The sequence below is a fragment of the Hibiscus syriacus genome, unplaced genomic scaffold (genome assembly GCF_006381635.1).
Source record: "Hibiscus syriacus cultivar Baekdansim isolate YM2019G1 unplaced genomic scaffold, ASM638163v2 tig00112159_pilon, whole genome shotgun sequence".
NCBI lineage: Eukaryota > Viridiplantae > Streptophyta > Magnoliopsida > Malvales > Malvaceae > Hibiscus > Hibiscus syriacus.
Window position 1 is genome coordinate 2,359,381 of NW_024063263.1, and position 20,612 is coordinate 2,379,992.

The following is a 20,612-nucleotide window of genomic DNA, read 5'->3' on the forward strand; positions in this document are numbered from 1 at the left end:
TACCAATTTCTCTTGGGTCATTTGGTCTGCAGCCAATCCCAGCTGTTTTCTTGCTAAAATGAAACACTAATTATCCAAAAGAATCTACTAAAGTTACACTTAAATGGATATTGTGGGGTTTGAATAATTAGGTTTTACAACCGACTGCCAATGTTGAAATAATTGGCTTCCAACTGCTCTTGGAAAATCTTGTTCAAAATTTTAATTGCATTAAAAGCCATTAAACTATGACTCGAATTACAAATAGATTCCCCAATTTCAAGACATTTTAATTGAGCTCTCAAAGCATTAGTTTCAAGCCATTAATTGTATCAAGTCGGTCCTTTCATCGGTATACATAGCCATTAGTTTAGGTGTTAAAATACGATGTTCATAATTAAAACACATGGGTCAAATTTATAAATATGTATGTACCAATTACATAAATAATTTGGATCTGATGTGTTCAAAGAATCATCAATGTCTTTATTTTACCACGTCAGATCCAAAACATCCATGCAGTGTGGTTTTCCCTCACATATTTTAGATATGTTTCATATCGAATCCGAACTTATATTTAAGGATAAAATTGAAGCATTTTAAAATTTAACGACCGGTATATAATTTAAACGATAGTTTGGAAAATTTATATAGAACATTCTTATGATCTTATCCATTGAAATTTACAATTAGGTGACGTATAGAAATGGCACTCCCTTCTTCTCGATTTAATTTTCATCAAAACCATATCTTTTAATTTGATTTTAAAGGTTAAAATTATCTGAATAGGTCAAATATTTTGAATTTAATCTAGAAAATGACACTATATAAACGAATATAATATGATCTTATATTTATCTGATTCAAAATATAATTTTTTTTGAAAATAATATAATTCTTTTAAATAATTTATCAGATCGAATATTATATATATATATATAATTCTTTTGGAAATATAAGTTTTTCGTCTTTCCTTGTGGGGTTTGGTGGCCATGGGGAGTAGACTCGTGGTGGTTTAGTGGGATGGTTTTTGTTCGGATTTTGTTATGACATTCTTTTTTCTACGGTTAGGTTTAGAGAGTTTTTTTAATCAGGCCCATTTCGTACTCCTCTCCCAACATTTTCAATAAATCCAATCCTTTACTTTTTAAAAAAACAGTAAAAAAAATACTAAATGAACAAATACGAACAAAAAGAAAATATACCTTTTTATCTCTTTTGTAATTGTAAAATGTCGATAAGGATTTAGGCTGCAACCGGTTCACTTACTGGACTATGATTCGATGCAGCGGCTTTAACTGGTTTAGAAGGGGAAAAGAGCATTTGCCATGAGTTTGAGAACATGATCTTAAAATGGCAAATGGAGAAAACGGAAATCAGAAACTCACTTTGGCTGATTTAAATAGTTCGTCGAGAACTTCAGAGAGCATTGCACTGCAAATTTTATGTCCTGCATGGTCGGATCTAGTTAATAAACAGAGTTCGGGGAAGATAAGTGATCATAAGTGATTTGGTTTTGGCACGGAAGATGGACCTGGATTCGTGTCCCTAAAGCTATGGCATTTGACGCCTCGTGATGAGGTCCGCCGCATGCAACCCAAATATATGACTCCGAGTATCTCTCCGTTGTCGGGTCTGTATATCATCTGCATGGAGATAACATAGCTATAACTTAGCAACCGCATGCAGACAATATGATGTTTAAAAGATAACAATGCAAACAAAACGATGCGGAAAAATCAGTTCTGCATAAATCTAAACCACATAGGGACTTTAGTTCATGACATTCGGAACCGTACGAGACTGTATGTGTTTCGATTAGTAATTGTTTAAGAGTTCATTACTTTTCTACCGCAGATGGAGAAAAGTGCGACAGGAAATAACCTTAGCAAGTCCCTCCCTTCATTCTCTGCCAGTGCCTTGGTGTTGGCCTTGAAACTTGTTTTCGCAACACTTACTTCAAATCCTTCCTTCTCGGCTTTCTCCCTTGCTTGAGGCTGTGATGTTAAAACCATTGTCAAGATTTAATGGCTGCGTGACACACTTATCCAGCGATTTAAACTCGATAATAAATCAAAAACAAAAGTGTTCGATGTTCACCTCTGTTAACCCGACCATACTTATTTCGGGGTGAGTGAAGCAGGCTGCCGGGATGCTAAGGTGATTAAGCACGTGATCTCTTCCGGTCACTTGTTCAACCACTGCATTAAGATAGTTTTAAGAAAAATATGAGATGGATCTAGGGGTGTTCACTTCAAGAAATTAACTGACCAAACCGAATTACTTCGGTTAAACAGTCGACCACCAAAATTAGTTCGATGAGAATGGTTAATTTTTTTTTCAATATTCGGTTAACGGTTAATTTGGTTCGAAATTGGTTAATTAACCGAATTAACTGAAAATATTAAATATCTAATATATCATATATATATATTAAATATATATTTAAGCTAAAATTCATTAAAAATTAGGACCCAACTATTTTTCAACCACGCTACACTAAACCCATTAAATTGTCAAGACCTAATTAAATTTTAACCCAAATAAAAAAAACACCTTTATTAAACTCAAATTAATCTAACTAAAAAAATTATAAAAAATTATGGTTAATTGGTTCGGTTAATGATTTCCAAAAAAAGTTCGGTTTGGTTAAAGGTTAGAGGAAAAAAACGGTTAATTCGGTTTTGGGGAATTTGGTCAGTTTGGTGGCCGAACCGACCGTTCGAACACCCCTAGATGGATCTAATGAAATTATCGATTATGAACTAGTTAAGAACAAAGTTAGTTGGAACTTACCTGAAATTCCTTGTGCACTTGCTGCATGAGCAAGCATGATTTTCCCGTTTGCATCACCGATGCAATACAAGTGAGGAACCTAAAATTCAAACATAAGATCATTTCTGGTTGAATCTTGAAAGTCAGGGAAAATATATAGACAGAACACAGTTTACAACTAACCAGATTGCCATTTGCGTCAATTACTCGCATTCTCTCATCAACAGGAACGAAACCCCTTTGTGTTACTACATTTATCTGGAAAACAATCAAAAGAATACAAAAGTTTTAATCCATTTCCTCTTAGCGGACAGATTCATATTACAATAGTCATCAGGAAGACATACATTCTCCAAGCCGAGACCATTAGTGAATGGAGCCCTTCCGGTTGCAATCAAGGCTGCATCTACCTGAAGCAGAAGAAAAGAAAAAGGTACGTGATAGATACCATTAACCAAGTCCAAGCAGAGTGGCCACTCACAAACAAGAACAGCAACACAGAACAGAAGATTAAGCCAGCAATATTTGTACATGATAACATTGTCCACAAAGGAAATATGCCGCCATACTCACTAAAACAGAATAGACAGGTTCCGAGAATTTCCATAAAAAAGAACATAACACACATCCATACCTCCAAGGTGTCTTTGGGCTCCTTAGTCTTGGCATCAATAAGCTCAATAGTCACTGGTTACCATCTTTTGCAGGAGTAATCTATAAATAACACCAAGGAAACTCGATAACGAATTTATCATACAGCATGCAAAGTACAAAAAAATCTAAACAATAAATTACCTTCGTTGCAAAAACTCCTGTATGATAGTCAATTTTCCTAGGGTTGATCAGCACCCTTTGGGCCAGCTTACCAATCTCAGGATCAAATCCAGGCATAAGCTGATCTAGAGCTTCAATAAATGTGACCTGTATAAACCTGTTATATGAACTTTGTTGCCTAGGAATAAAAATATCAAGGATGTATCACTTGTGCTCTAACTTAGGAATTAGGATAAAAAATGAACAGGCCAGTAACTACTATAATCAGCAGACAGCAAATTCGGTGACTGGTTTCTGTCCTTGTGGTAATTTATTCGTGAATAAATGGGATGGATTGAAGATAATATTATAACCATATATGGGCATGCACTCTATGGTCTAAACTGGTTCACGGTTATTTGTCCACAATGGCAATCACCCAAACAGCAGATATCCTTCAGATTTGCAGCCTAAATGATAACATAGATTAATCATACAGTAAAGTACAACTTCAACGTAACCTTGGTCTGAGCTCTGAAGTGCATATAGGTTTCAGGTGAAAACAGATGGTGTATAAACTTATAACATGAAGCAATAAGGTAAATTTGCAGTTCTTTAATCCTCAAAGCAAGATTTCTACATTCATTTCTTTAAAAAAAAATCACAAATATATACGGGAAAAAAACAAAAGAACAAGACCTCACCTCACTGCCAAGTGCAGTGTATACGTCACTGAATTCAAGACCAATATACCACTTCCTACAATCGCAATCCAATCAGGAACAGACTCCAATTTCAGGGCATGGTCACTAGTAATAACAGTCTTCCCTGCAAGTTATTACTTGATTAGAAAACAATCTAGGATAATAACAATACAGAAGATTACAGCAATGTGACTCGCATCCTCCTATAAATGGTAAACTCCAGAAGTTATTATCGGACTGGTTGTTTACTGCCAGTTGTTTGTTTAATAAGAACAATCTATGTGATACATTCCCATAAATATATATAAGAAGGATGAGATTTTGTGGTTTTTTAAACTAGATCATGTGCATTTAGCAGATGCAAATTTCCATTGATTTGGCAGCACTCGAACGACTAGGAAGTTGTTAGCCTAACTTTATATTTACATTTCACTAGATTAGTCTGATGCATATGTCCTTGTTATACGACATATGACCATCCATAAATCTCATGCAAATTACCCCAGCAAGAGAGAAAATGGTAAAGAAGATGAAGGCAAAAAATAGAAGTGCCATGGCTAGCAAAACGCTATCAAGTGCTAGTGCAGTCTTAAACACACAAATTACAATCCATAAATCTTGTGCAAATTGCCCCAGAAAGAGAGGAAAGGGGAAAAGAAGATGAAAGCAAAAAAATAAAATAAATAAAAGTATCACGGGCTAGCAAAACGCTATCAAGTGCCAGTGCAGTCTTAATCACACATATTACTTTTGATCGAACAGTTAATTAAAAAGTAAGACCCCAAAGACAGATTAAAGAAAAAGAAAACAATATCATACCATCAACCTCAATGCCCTTGGGAACAAAAGGGACGGAGCCTGTGGCAATGATAATATCCTTTGCAGTTACTATATTATCAGGAAAACCAGTCTTCCCATATTTCACCTTTTGAGGACCCTGTGTGCACATACAAAATAAGGATATAGAAAACTGAAAAGACTACACTTCGTTACAGGATATATATTAGGCTTTACCACAATAGTACCGACACCAGTCAATATGTCTACTCCCAGTGCCTTCATTGAGTTAGTCAAATTGCTTCGAATTTCCGAAGCAAGGTTATTTGCATGGTCTGCAACTCCCTGTCTGTCATATCCAGCAGCAGAAACCTACCATGTGCAACATGAAGAGCAACATACAATGTGAAAAATGGTCCAGAAAGCACAGTTCATCATATTAGAGCTTGTTGGTCGGCAACAGAAATACATATCTTTTTTTGGATAGAAATGGGAGACCTCATTAAAAACCCCCTTCATAACCTATGAAATATGGATATTTCATAGGACATTGGAAGGAGGAAAAGAGTGTCTCAAAATTTTATTAAAAATCCAAGATATTACAAAAAATCCAAATGCTGATTTATTTCAGAACTGACGTTGAGTCATAGCTTAAGTTCTCAAATAACCAACCATAACAACTAATCCTATTACCTGCAAACCCAAAGCCTTCATGTGATGCTCACTCTGAAGTTCAAGCATCTTACCACTCAGCCAGGAGAGCTTTCGAAGGAACACAACCTCTATTCACACACGTTCCTCCCACAACATCTCCTTCGATAATTGCAGTTTTCAAACCCTGCAAATAACAAAGCAGGAAAAAAAATCAATTCAGCACATTGAGCACAAACCGTAAATTACTCCACAATATTTAATAGTTACACTCAAATGAAACCGATCTCAAGGCAAGTATGAATTGCTTTTAAAATCTCTAAAAACAACATATTCACGAATCAAGATCAAATGCATAGTTGATCTTCACTTAAAGCTAGTAAGCCAGTGATTAGTAACTGAAAACTACTCTACATAAAAGATAATAAGCAAGTCGAGCTCAACTGAGTATGATTATCAACAATCATCTAGGAAGTCAAATGCGCTTCTTAAGAACTTCTAGAAAACAACGAAAAAGGAGCTTAGTGAGTTTCAGCTAAAATAGTAAACAACATCAAAATTAAGTGGGACAAAAAAAGAAGGAAAAAAGGATCAAAATCGAAGTACCTTCTCAACGGCATGCAAAGCAGCTCCATGGCCACCGACGCCGGCGCCGATGATAATCCAATCATAATCAAAAGATTTCGGGGGAGTTCCGTTGTTTTCAGCTGAAGCAGAGATTCTCTTGGAATGTCCGCGGCTCGTGAACCGAACTCGGCTGGAACACGAGTGAGTCAAACCGGAGAAGCCGAAGGCTTCCTTTCTGAGTCCGCAGAAACGGAGATTGATCGGCTTGGAGAGAGGTAAAGCATGAGAATGAGAATCGAAGGAGAAATTTGATCTAGGAACTGTGGTAGCTTGAGAGCAAATGGAATGCATCTTTCCGGCTGTTTGGCAGCGAGGAAATGAGAGAGGAACGGAGAGAAAGAGATCTGAGGAGATATAGAGACACCGAGAAACGTGGTTTGCATTGATAAGTCCGTTAGGAGTGGAGTAAGTAGGCGGAGTTATCAAGTCGGGGCCGGTAAACGGCCATTTCCTCTTCTTTCTTTTTAAAGGCTTAAAAACTGTCAAAAGCCCTTCAAAATTTTTCAAAAAAATATATTTTACACTAATTATTTTCTTATATTTCTAAATTTATTTTTTTAGTTAGTTAGCGTCTCATATTATATCACATTATTATCTAATAATACTTGTATAAATTTATGGGTAAACTACTTCAAATACCACTTACCTTTAAATGCGGGATTGAAAATATCATTGACGTTTTAATTTTGTTAATTTTAATATTTACTTTTATGTTTAACTCCAATTATCACTCCACCATTAATGCGTTAACAGGACGTTGACATAACAACTCTATATCGTGACGTTGATGATGTGGACGGTTTAATTAAAGTGATTTTAATATTTTGTTAATTTTGTTGTATCCCATTGTTGTTGTCGTGTAACCTCGTGACATATAAACATCATTCCTTTAAAATGACATAAAACCCTAAATTAAAGGGATTAGGCTTTAATGCTACCAAGCCCTAAACTTCATGAAGATACTAATTTTTTCATCCATTTTTTTATTATTATGTTATTATTGTTATTATTATTTTATTTATTACTATTATTATTTTATATTATTAATATTATTATTATTACATTTCAGGCCCAATTCAGACCCAACCCAATTACAAACCGGCCCAGTTACAAGAGCCTAACTTAGTGGCCCAAAAAGAAACCCTAGACCCTATTAAAGTTTATATCTCAGCCCCAACCGCCGCTCCTCTTCTCAGTCGTTGGATCTAATCTTGATCCAACGGTCCAGATGGTCCCAATAGAAACCATAGGGTTATGATACCCTAAGGCCACATGGCCGCCGTTCGTCAGCCAATCGCTGCCACCGCCTCGATCTCTGCTGCCACGTCACCAACCGAAGGCTCCAGAGATCTCAACCAACCGCCCACGTCGCAAGCTATTGGGTGAGTCACCACAATAGTTTGGTGACTCACCGAAAACCTCCATATTACCCGGTCTGAAGGAGGCTCGGTAGTGACTATAAAAGCCACCGAACCTGCGAAACAAAAGGGGAGAGGAATCAAGAAAAAAACAGAGAGAAAACAATATAAAAAAACTACTACCAACGATCCTAGTCGGTTACGAATCAAAAGAAAAGAGAAGAAAACTTACCCTGCTCGTTGGATTCACTGTGCAAACCGAAGGTAATACCTACAGTTTTGTTTAGATTTAGGGAAATCTAAAGGGGTTTTAGCCAAAACCACTCTAGATCTAGATTAAGGAAAGCATGAGCTTTAATTTGGTGGTATTTTTGTAAAATCCGGCCACCGGATGCGGTGGTCGACGACGGAGTTGGCGGCGACAGACGACTGCCGGCCAATGAACGGATTCCCTCCGATGAGGGAATCCTAGAGAGAAGCGAGAGAGAAATGCTTCTCTCAGTTTTAGAGAGAGAAGAGAAAAGAGGAAAATGAGAGAATGGCCCGAAGGACCAGCCATAATAGGGTATTTATACCCTCTCTTAGACAACGTCGTTTAAGGGAGGGCCTTTGTGTAATTTCGTGCAAGTCTAAACTATTCCCACAGCCATTGTAACTTTAAAAACTTGCAATTTGATCCTTATAGCATGTTTTTATATATTATAATTCAGTCTCTTAATTTTATTTCTTTATAATTAAGTCCTTTACATAATTATATATATTTTAGGGAAAATAACTGAGTTAGCCATCATAATTTTATTAATTAATATTTTTATCCCGAAAGCATGTTTTAATTTATTTTAATTTGATATTCAAATTTGATATAAGTTTATTTTAGTCACTAAATTAATAATATGTAAAATAACATGTTTAGCCACTGAAATTTTAAATAAATAATTACAAATTAAGATATTTAATTTTAATATGTTCTAATTTAGTCACTAATTTTAATACTATAGTTTTAATTTTATTTATTTTAGTCACTATTTATTTATATTTTAATTTAATTTATTATTTAAATTTCAATATGTTTAATTCAATATGTTTAATTATTATTTTATTATTATTTAGTCATATAAATATATATAATAAATAATATTTATTTATTTATTAACTTTTTTAAATAAAAATACTATTTAATAATATATATTTTTGCTTTAATTTTATATAAATTATTTTAGGAAAAATAATAATATTTTAATATTTATTTATTTTTTTAACATTAAGAAAATGATTGTCTTAAAGCAACTAGAAGTCTTTTCTGATATTTTTAAATAACTAAATATCATACTTTTATAAATTATATTAATTTAATTTATTTTAATTATTTTTAGAGAAATATTTTATTAATATTTATTTATTTTTTAATGTTAAGAAAATGACTGTCTTAAAGCAACTAGAAGTATTTTTCTGATATTTCTAAGTAAATAAATATCTTATTTATAAATATATATATATATATATATATATATATATAGTTAATATATTTTTCTTAAAATTATAGTAATAAATTTGAAATCACAAAATTATAAATTAAATATATCTTTGAATTCTTAAATTTCTAATAATAGAGACAATTTATAATTAATGAGTACTAATTTTGGGCGTTATAAGGGTGCTAATCATTCCCTAAACGTAATCGACCATGAATCCCTTTTTTACTAATTTTTTTTTGTTATACGCAGATTAATTTATCTTTTAAATTATGTTTTCTTAAAAACTATTTTAAAAGATTATTTTTAGGTATTTGACCTATCTAACTCAAAAAAGTCAATGGCGACTCCCAAAATATTTTTAAAAATCAAAATCATTTATTTATTTATTTTATTTTACTTTTCCCGTAAAGTAAAAATTCGTACCCGGACAAAAACCGGTTACGACACTTCCAAAAGAAAAATTATCATCTTTTCATGAAACATGCTCAGGAATGAGCCTTCCAACTTCGCTTACATTCAAAACTATGAATTCTATAAATCTTACATTTCGGTCCCTTTTTCATGAAATCTTCAAGAATAAGCTAATCGAGTTAGAATTAATTCTAAACTTAAACTTAACGATTTGAAAGCATAATTCCAATTACTAAAAAAATAATTTTTGATCATCAGGTGTCGAGAAATTACTAGGCCGGTTTTAGAGGTGTTATAACGCTAGCCGGAAGATTAACTCTCGCTAAAGCAGTCCTATCCGCCATCCCAAGTTATACCATGCTAAGAGCCTTAATACGCAAGAAAACATGTCTGATGCTAGAACGTTTAATTACAAGATTTATATGGGGCTCATCATCGGACCAGAAAGGGCTTCACTTGGTTTGTTGGAATGATTTATGCGTAAGACGACACAGGGAGGTATTGGATTCCGAAACTTGGACACTCAAAACGAAGTGTTTATTATGAAGTCATGACGAAGGCAGATAGAGTACGTAGACATTTCTCTTTCGACGACAGATGTCCTTTATGCGCAGTTTCTCCGGAAGATATTAATCACATGCTTCGGTGGTGCCCCTGAGCCCTAAGTGTCTGGTCCTCAACAATCAAACCCGAGAGACTTGACGACTTCATGTCCATGGAGTTCCAGACTTGGACCCTGGTAAACCTCTCTGACACAAACTTTTGCAAAGGTGACTAAGGACTGGGACATTCTTTTCGGTTCAATTCTCTGGAATCTTTGGCTTGAGAGGAATGTTGTAGCCTTTGGTGCAACAATAGAGGAACATGGAACTGTGTTAGGGAGAAGCCGAAACCTCCAGGTAATCTGCACCAACAAGGGATCGTCTCTAATCAAAGCTCCAACAGGGGATCCTCCTTCACAATTCCAAAAACAAGTCGCATGGTCATGCCCCCGTCAGGTTGGCACATAATAAACACAGACGCTAGTCGATACTCGAAGAGGAACTTTGGGGAGCTTCAAACGGTAGCTCGATGTGTGGAGGAGTGGTAAGGAACCATGAAGGCAAATGGGTCATTGGATTCTACAAATGCATTGCCATATGCTCGATACTCGAAGAGGAACTTTGGGGAGCTTACACGAGCATGAGAACTGCATGAGGCTTAGGTCTATCACATATCGAGGTCGAACTGGACAACATGGAAGCAATTCGATTAATGAAAGGAAAGTCCGATCAACAAGGCAAGCTCGCCATTTTATCCCACATCAAGGAAATATAGAAGAAAAACTGGAAAGTACAATTCAAATACATAAATCGGAACGAAAATCGCGTAGCTGACTGCCTATCCAAGTATGCGTCTCCGACAGATTTAGAAGTTCACCATCTACAAAACCCTTCGGCCGAAATATTGAACCTGCTCCATGCAGAAGCAACGTGAACTATAATAGTTATAAGAGTCTCTTTCTTTTATTTACCAAAAAAATTTAATATTTGTACTTCAAAAAGCATATATTTAACTTTTTTTAATATATTTTAGATCAAGTGAATTTATCGAATTTAGAAAAAAATTTTGTCATTCGTTTATCTAGTATTTTTTTATGCATCTCGAGCAAACATAAGATAATATATGTTCAAATACTCTCAACCGTTTGATAATTAATGTTTATATCTCTGGTATTTGCGGTGCTCGAATTCAAAACCTCAAGAGATAATAATAAGTCTCTTAACACTAAGGTCATGTGATACTTTTATTTAATATCTTATATATAATAATAAATATAACAATTTTATTTGTAAAATTTAATATCATATATGATATCGAGAATAATTTTAAATGATAAAAATTAATATAATATTTATAAGAGAAAGAATAAGTAATAAAGGTTAAGAATAAATATTAAATTGATAAAATTTATATTAATTTTTAAAATATAAAAAATAATTTAATTTAAATTTTCAGGTATATAAATTTAAATTTAAATTTATTTTTATATTAGATTAGATTATATTAAACTCCATCTAATTTTGATGATTGTTTATAATAATATTTTGTGATATAATTAAATTATAATTTTATTTTAAAAAACATGGTCTATTTATAATGAATTCGGTAGAAAATAGTTCGTTAATACCAAAATAAGTGTCCAAACTATACATCTTTTCCCAAATAAGTACATAAACTATTTTTTATATATCTTGGTACATAACGTTACAAACGTTACTATTTTAGGTATCTGGACTGTCAACAATGTTAATTTCCTCTTTAAGTGACATGTGTCATAATAAGGTAAATTTAAAAAATTTATTTAAAATAAAAAAAATTAAAATTATATATATTTTTTAAAAAGAAAACACAAAATTTTGAAATAAACTCAAAACTTACAAAACCTTCATTTCAAATCCTAAATCCACATTGGCCGCCGCCTTTTGCCATTGACAAAGTTCAACCTGACCTCCCCTCCCCCAAATACCAAAACCCCTATAAAATCGTGATCGATCAACGTTTTATACCTAGCGAAATCGGTGATGAAAATCGCAACCCCACGCGATTCTGACAGTCAATGGGCGACAACTACTACGACATATGACTAAGAGGATGACAGGGACAACGTCGGCAGCGGTTGTGGCCGAAAAGGGTGGCAGCGATGGGTTTAGGTTAGAATATGAGGATTTTAGGGATTTTGGGGCTATTTTTAATTTAAGAGAAATTAGTTTTTTTATAAATATAATAATATTTTAAAAAATAAATTTTAAAATCACCAGATTGCGATATGTGCCACTTAACGGGGAAATTAACGTTGTTGACGACCGGACACATAAAATGGTAATGTTTGTAATGTTAGGTGTCTGGATTAGTCAAAAAATAGTTTACGCACCTATTTGGAAAAAATGATATAATTTGGGCACTTAATTTGGTATTAAGCCAAAATAGTTTACCAAATCTAAATTACTAGCGAAAAAGACGAAAAGCCCACGTCTCATATATAATTATGGTATAAATAAAAAATAAATAACCAAACTATAAGAATCCCCTCTTTTCTTTGGTCTGTATCTTCTCCGACGCGAAGATCTACAGGTAAGCGTTGATTCTCTTCTTGATAGATTAAATTTTTCCAAAAAAATGTTCAATTTAGGGTTTAATAGATATGAAACGTAGATAATTTTTGTTTTGTTTTATTTTAGCCTTCGTGTTTTGGAGTTGGGGTTTTCTATTGTTCTGAAACTCTAATCCCCCTCCTTTTGTTGTTTATATTTCGTTATTTTGAGGAGAAAAAATCAGCTTTTCTTATGATTTCTTGGTTGTAAATTGATAGATCCTGTAAAATTCTTTTTATGCCCTAATTATATATCTTGATCTGTTTAATTTCGTTGTTAGCGAAATTTTGATTTTTCGTATTTCATTTCATGTTGAGATTATATTAAGAAAATATATTTTTATATTAATTTGTTTACTACTACTTGTTTTAGATGTAAAATTCTGTGTAAATATTGAAAAATTGATTTCTTTTGAGTAATTTAGTTAAAAATTATATGTTTTAGAATGAAGAAACTGGAAATTTGAATGCCAGTGCTGGAGATTTAGGCTGAATAATTTATATATTTGCCTAACGCCCTAATCTAGTTTGTGTATTTGTTGTTGTGTATTCGAAAAGATGTCGAGTAAAAAAGAAGAAAAAACCCAGGCAGCGGCCGACCGAATCAAAGCTGCGGCCTTGACTGCCACGAAGGGTCTTAGTCGTGCTCAAGCTGAAAGGGCGGCTGCGGCTGCAGCTCGAAATGTCAATGCCTACGGGCAAAAGGAAGAGGGCCCGAGCAGATGGCAGGAGAAAAGGGAAGCGAAGCGGCAGATGTATTTGATGAGTACCGAAAAGGCGGTGCGAATAGGCGAAAGGAAAGACAAAACGACGATGACTACTACGATGGGTGCTTCGCAGTGCCAAAAGTGTTTCCAAGCTGGGCATTGGACTTACGAATGCAAGAACGAACGAGTGTACATTTCTCGGCCCTCACGTACGCAGCAGCTTAAGAACCCGAAACTGAGGATGAAGCTTTCGATCTCTTATGATTTGGACAACTCAGACGTCAAGGATGAAAATGAAGGGAATAGGTCTAAGAAAAGCAAGAGGAAGCATCGAAGAGATTCTCGGTCCGGTTCCGATAGTGAGGCTTCAGTTTTTGAGACTGATAGTGGTGCCTCATCTGTCACGGGATCGGATTCTTCCTCAGAAGAGAGTAGCTCGGATGACAGTTCTTCATCCGAGTCTGAGCAAGAGAGGAAGAGGCAGAGGAGGAAGAAGCAGAAGAAGAAGGTGAGGCGAAGAAGGTACAGCTCATCTTCCGAGTCTTCTGATTCGGACTCCCGTTCAGATTCTGACTCCGATGACAAGAGAAACCGGAGGAAGAGCCGAAGGCATGGTAAAAGGCGATGAATGAGAGATTTCGGTACGCATCTTGTCTGTTCAATGTCGGACTCTACATGCTGGTGATCAATCCTTCTGAAATAAGTTTGGTAGATGTTTTCATTCCTTTTCCATTTACTTTTGTGATGTTTATGAATGACGATAGTTCCTAGTAGTCGTGAATTACCTAGTTGTTCGTGGATTCCTTTCATGAAACGATTGTAGCTTGAATATGTGAACCGGGTTTTTCGAGTTTCCGACTACCGTTGTGCATAAATCAATTTATTTGCATTCATGTCGGACTTGAACCTCTTTCTTGCCATTCGAGAGGCTTCGAAACAAGAGAATGGCAGTCTGGAAGACGAGTAAGAGCCTGCCAAACCCGAGGCGAATGAGAGGAGGCTGTTGCCGCAGTTAAGCAATTCGAACCACGAAAGAGATGCTGATGAGAACATGATGAGCATGACATTACTTTCGTCGACGAGGAAGAGAGTCCTACAGCAACCATCAACTGTAAGAGGCTGAAGATTGAAGTTTAACCAACAGACAAGCGGAATAAACGACGATCGAAGAATATCGGTGAACAGTTTGTCCCGCCTTCAAAGGCCGCGACGCAACGAGAGCTCAACCTCTCCTCCCTTCTATATCTACTTCCCAGGAATTCACCAAATTCAACAATGAAGATTATTACTCTAAAATCAGTATAAACAAACAGTAACATGTTCCAGATTCTGCAAAAGAATCAATCCATATCTTTCGTGAAGGATATGATATTTGTCCAATAATACTAAAAGTTAATTTTTAATATTTTTTTATATATTATTTGATAAAAAAAATTGAATTGTTTGACGCCAGTATACCTATCTATAGTGCTAAAATTTTTAATTTTTATTTTTATATAACAATGGTGAATTAAATAATAAGTTTAATTTAATGCAAATATAAAGTCTATCTTGAGATTATTATGATTTTATATAGTTACAATATTTTTATTATTATATAAAATTAATATACTAAATTATATTTTTTGTTAATATTAATGAAGTAATAGAATGAATCATAAATTTATTTTAATTAAATAAGATAAATTATTAATTTATAAAAAAATAATATACTTATGATTATTAAATATACGAGACTCACGCGAGTATACACGGTGTAAAACAACCTGATCCAATCGAACCAGCAGTTAAACGACACAAACGATTTCTCTCGTCCAATGAAAAATAGCCACGTGGTCAACTCTTGAGCCAATGAGGTGTCAAGTCAACTGCTAAATTTCAAAGCCCGAACTCTTCTATTCTTCTGCTTCGTTTATCTTTCTCAATTTCGAATCCTTTTTAAACAAACACTCGACCAAAACAAAACGTGTTTATATACGGTGGTGGAAGCGGCGGCGGCGCTGGTGGCGATTGTACGATTGGAGATTATATGGCTGAAGAGAAGTATAACCTCAAGAATACGGCGGTGAAGAGGATCTTACAAGAGGTTAAGGAGATGCAATCCAATCCTTCTGATGATTTCATGAGCCTACCTCTCGAGGTAAAACGAATCTCAAAATTTTATGGTATTTTTTTATAATTTTTCCCAGGTTCATGGTTTGGATTTTTGGATGGAACAGGGGTTGATTTGAAAATTTTAGGGAAAATGTTTGACTTGTTGTGAAATTGAGAGGCGAATTGAGGATTGTGATGATAAATTTTGGGTATTTTTTCTTCAGGAGAATATATTTGAATGGCAATTTGCAATTAGGGGTCCGAGGGATTCTGAATTTGAAGGAGGGATTTATCATGGAAGGATCCAATTGCCTGCTGAGTATCCATTTAAGCCACCTTCTTTTACCTTGCTGACTGTAAGTGCTCGCTTTTGTATATATATATATATATATATATATATCACGTCAAACATGATTACTGGAAGAAAAATGAAGAGTCCGAGCAACATAGTGCGTGTATTTCATTTGTTTTGTAAATTGTCTAATTTGATGTTCCAAGTTCTTTTATCTGCTTATATTTTTCAGCCAAATGGACGTTTCGAAACCCAAACTAAGATTTGCTTGAGCATATCAAATCACCATCCGGAGCATTGGCAACCATCTTGGAGTGGTGAGTACCATTTCATCTTAAGGCAAACACAATCCGAATTTCGATATAAATTGTTATCCCCAATCCAAAAAATGAAAAGCTTTTCATATGTTGTATTGTTCATTCCACTGCCATTTGACGTGTTATCATATTTGTACTGTTTCATAACTATTCGTTCTGGTGTGTCCTTAATCTGTTTTAAGCTATGTTACTTTGACCAGTGTGTGAGTAGTCGGATATGGGGTGTCCGAATCTGATATTGATAAAACCTGGCTAATTTGGCTGTTGGTGTTGATAGTGAGGACTGCTCTGGTGGCACTGATTGCATTCATGCCCACCAGCCCGAATGGTGCTTTAGGTTCTCTAGAATATACGAAGGAAGAGCGTGTTGCCCTAGCTGTCAAGTCTCGTAATGTAGCACCTAAATTCGGGAATCCAGAACGCCAGAAACTTATCGACGAGGTATGTTTTGATTAAATTACTGATTACACACCTCGAAACTGTGATTTTGATCCTCTACTAATGAAGTTTTTTCATGTTATAGATACATGAATATATGATAAGCAAGACTCCCCATGTTCCTCAACACAGTCCTTCACAGTCCTCAGAAGAACACCCAACGGAAAGGGAAGGAGAGGCCAAGGTCCATCAGCAAGAATCCATTCCCGTGGATGCCGGGGTCAAGCACCCGAATCAAGAAGCAAGTGACAGGTTTGTCGAAGAACAACCCGTGGATGCGGGGATTGAGCAACCGAATCAAGATGTAGGTGACGGGGTTGTCGAAGAACAACCTGTGGATCCCGGAAATGCTCATTCCTATCCCGCATACACGAGGCTCGTGAGAGAGATTCCTGCAGGGGGACCGAGAAACCAGCCACTGCAAAGGCCAGAGATGAGGGGTCAACAATCTGCTGTCGATGACCGCTTGTTTACATGGGCTGCTATCGGACTTACCATCGCAATTATGGTTCTTTTGTTCAAGAAGTTCATCAAATCCAGCGGTCATGGTGCTGTTTTCATGGATGGTTCATAGTTCCATTAACAGAGAAATCTATCAAAATATTTGTTTGTTTTTAAATTAGTATGGGGCCAATTTCAAGTATATTGAGCTTATGTAAGCAGGATTAATACACATGTTTTTTTTTGAATTAATCACTGGTATCTAATCTATTGACCGATTAATTCAGATTGGGTACTGCAGACGTGAGGGTGACCCTCCCAACCCAGTTTGCTCCATTCACAAACGTCAGGATTCGAACTCTTAACCTTACTTATTAGACATAGTGTCTTATCTCACTAGACCAACTGATTGTTGGTAATACACATGTTTTTGAATCGAATAAAAAATTATATTATTTTTTTATTATTTATTCATGAACATAATTCTTTCCGTAAGACTTTATTTATTTGAATTGAAAAATGTTCCAGTGTTCTTATTGATTCAAACAAAACCAATGGGTCAAACAACAGTCATGTTAAATTTTTTGCCTTACAACTTGTGTCGAAAAAAGGAGATTATAGAAAACAAAGCACCAACAATAACAAGGACGACGAACAAAACCGCAACGACAATCATGATAGGAGACAATGGCAAAGGTTGTCGGAGATATCCGGGCCGGAATGGTGACGACATCTTCAACTGGGGCTGCCAACTGCTCCTTTTGTACTCCTTAACTTGTTCACAAAGCCCATCATAGTAGAACTCATCGTTTACATTCTCCATCACTTTCATCTCCTTCCAAAGCCTACTAAACAATGTCTCAACCTGTTTGTTTTCGGACACATCGTAGTTCGTAAGAATTTGCTTTCTTTTCACCAGTTTCACGTCCTTTTCGTCTTCGAGGAGGGTTTTCATGAAAAGTACATATGACGAGATGTGTTTAGTGGTGCCCGAACCGGATTGTTCGAAGGCAATGAGGTTCCGGAGTAGGGTTTCGGTATATTGATGGACTTCAACAGGCGGAATTTCGAGCACTCCTTTGACAAATTTTACGTCTAGTAAATCCTCTGTTGACGCCTTCTTGAGTTTAACTCCAGCAGCTTTGAGCTTACTTGCCTTGTAATGTAAACCTCTAATTTCTTCCCGTTTCACTTTGATCCTCGGGACCGTTGGGAGGAAACAATGACGGATAAAATCGAGTAAATGGTTTCCTTCTTGTCCAAATTTGGTCAAATGAAGCCTGTGATCTCCCGGGATCATATCCTTAAAGAACCGGAACGCGAGTTCGGTCAGGGACAGTTTGCAATGGTCTGGAACCGGAAAGATTTCGAACATTCGTTGAAGGAGGAAATAAGGGATCTGATTTTCCAGCAACAACATGTCACACCTCAACTCGTACAACAACCCAGACGTGTTGAACACGTAATCGCCACGACGTTTCAAACCCTTCACCACATACTTCAGGAATAGTTCAATCAAGAAACCGGCATCAGCTAACATGGTTTCGACGAATCGGTCACTCGAAACATCGATCTTTTCATGACATTCATAGCACAGCCTCGCCTTATGCTCTAGCTCTCTTAAGGTCTTGACACACTTATCCAATGTAGCCTCGAGACGAGGTTTCCGATTCAGGAGCGAATACAGATACCGCCATTTATGTTCCTCCATGGGTTTCAAATCGTTCCGACCATGATGAAAAGACCGATGGAGATCTTCTGGGGGAGAAAATGTCTTCCATCGAACTCGAGGTATTTCTCGTCGACTCTACAAATGCAGCTCGCAGTTGTCATGGTTTCCATCTTTCTTTGAGTTCAATCACGAGATTGTCGTAAGACTGTCTCGGGATTTCGATCGCGACATGCCGTGCGACTTCTGTCGGTTCGGAGGTCGATGCAGACATCTGTAACGACAAGCAAATCAAGGTTTTATCACAAGTAACGATAAAGAAACAGCTTAGTTTTACCTGAAAAGAATGGTGAAATACCCTATAGAAACAGCTCCTTTGCCCTGAGGAACTAGGTAAGTAGCTGTAGCTATATATCTTCCCACATCGTGAAGGAATCCAAGATGACTTGGGAACACTGCTAAACACCCAACTTCAGATTATATATATATATATATAATGTAGTTATGTTTATTATTTTTAAAATATAAAAAAGTTTCTAAAAAATAAAATATATATATATGCTAATTTTAGGTCACTTTTATGAAAATATGGTTATTTTAATATTTCTTTAACCTTTTTATGATTTTTAAAATTATTTATTTTTTTATTGAATATTTTAGTGAAAATTAAGAAGTTTTATCCCATGACTGGAAACTCCTACACAAAGCAGATGCAGCCTTCCTTATTACAGCTTTTAAAAGGAAACATACACTGAACTGATTGCTTAACCCTAAATTCAAGAATTTGTCAACTCACTGTGCATCCTTCCAGCTTTTACAAAAGTTAGAACCCAAATAAATATAATGAGCCTATAAACACCAAAATTTTACGTGAAAATTTTATTATAGTATTGAAATAACACGAGAAAATTATTAATAAGAAGTGATTTAAGTGGTAAGCAGTTTGATATTGTTTAAGTAAAGTCTCGAATTTGAGTTATTGTGTATGCAGAAAAATCGATGTGTGAGTCGGATCGTCAGAATTAATCAAAACAAAATCTTAGAACGAGAAATACAACAAAAGAATTCGAATTTTAATAAATTTACACGTGTTAAAATATTAAAAGAGTTGGGGTTTTAATATTGTGTTAATTTAGAGGACGGAAAAGGACTTTAACTATCATATTGAAGTCTCAATACCGTGACTTTATTATAATTTGGACCGTCACAAATTTGTTTTATTATACACTCTCTCCCCTTTTTATTAGTGGTGGGAGGAGATACCAAATAAGCCAATATCTACATTAAATTGTTGCATTTTGAGCCATAAAGAATAAAAAGCTTCATTGATTGATTGGAAAGCAAAATAATAATAACACCATATGCAAATATATCATTATTATTTTGGTATAATTATGGGTATATAATTTATTGATCGATTAATTTAAATTAAATTTATATGTATTATTATCTATTATAAAAGTAATTTTTTTTTTAATTTAATTTGTTTCATTTATAACACTGACATTTGAACTTAAAACTTTTTTAAAGGGCTTAAGGTCTCATTTGTTAAATTAATTGATTGTTATTTCTAGAGGTCTCAGGTTCAAGCACCAGATACTGTAGAGTATTTGAGCGTTCATTGTCAAATGGTTAAGAATCTTTAAAATATATACTATCACTTATAAGTACCATAGATTAATCAATACACACACATATAATTTCGTACACTAAATATTGATATACAATTAGGGATGGTAATGAGTCGAGAGTATTATACTCTTCATTTGACACCCAAATCGAATCTAGTTTTGGGAAGTTTCACCTAATCCAAAATTTGATGTGAATTTTGAGGTAAAAACTCGTATCTAATCTCATCCGATCTTCATATAAGAAATTTATTTTTATTCGATAAAATAAAGACCTAATTAAAAATATGGAGATATTATAACAATTATTCCTAAATATATATAATATGGTTGTACTATTATTCTGAGTTGAGTATTTTTTCATCCTAAATCCGAATTCGATT

The 20,612-nt window shown here is 34.9% G+C and overlaps 2 protein-coding genes and 2 pseudogenes across 3 annotated transcripts; 2 read left to right on the forward strand and 2 right to left on the reverse strand.

Moving 5' to 3' along the window:
• Window positions 1–1,521: 1,521 nt before the first annotated feature.
• On the reverse strand, window positions 1,522–6,695 carry LOC120175152 (annotated as a pseudogene).
• A 5,880-nt stretch (window positions 6,696–12,575) lies between these two features.
• Window positions 12,576–14,179, forward strand: LOC120175155 (zinc finger CCHC domain-containing protein 10-like). Its single transcript, XM_039181850.1, has 2 exons — window positions 12,576–12,624; window positions 13,202–14,179. Exon 2 carries the CDS (start codon window positions 13,202–13,204, stop codon window positions 13,976–13,978), a length of 777 nt encoding a protein of 258 aa, XP_039037781.1. The 5' UTR covers window positions 12,576–12,624; the 3' UTR covers window positions 13,979–14,179.
• A 1,097-nt stretch (window positions 14,180–15,276) lies between these two features.
• On the forward strand, window positions 15,277–17,127 carry LOC120175153 (ubiquitin-conjugating enzyme E2 32-like). 2 transcript variants are annotated; one of them, XM_039181847.1, is made up of 5 exons: window positions 15,290–15,490; window positions 15,669–15,800; window positions 15,969–16,053; window positions 16,331–16,494; window positions 16,577–17,096. In XM_039181847.1, the coding sequence occupies exons 1-5, from the start codon at window positions 15,380–15,382 to the stop codon at window positions 17,063–17,065; spliced, it is 981 nt and encodes a 326-aa protein (XP_039037778.1). In that variant the 5' UTR covers window positions 15,290–15,379; the 3' UTR covers window positions 17,066–17,096. The 2 variants fall into 2 exon arrangements, with proteins under 2 accessions (XP_039037780.1, XP_039037778.1); XM_039181849.1 differs by lacking the exon at window positions 15,669–15,800 and having other exon boundaries at window positions 15,277–15,490; window positions 16,577–17,127.
• Window positions 17,128–17,467: 340 nt separating this feature from the next.
• Window positions 17,468–18,875, reverse strand: LOC120175215 (annotated as a pseudogene).
• Between the last annotated feature and the right edge of the window lie 1,737 nt (window positions 18,876–20,612).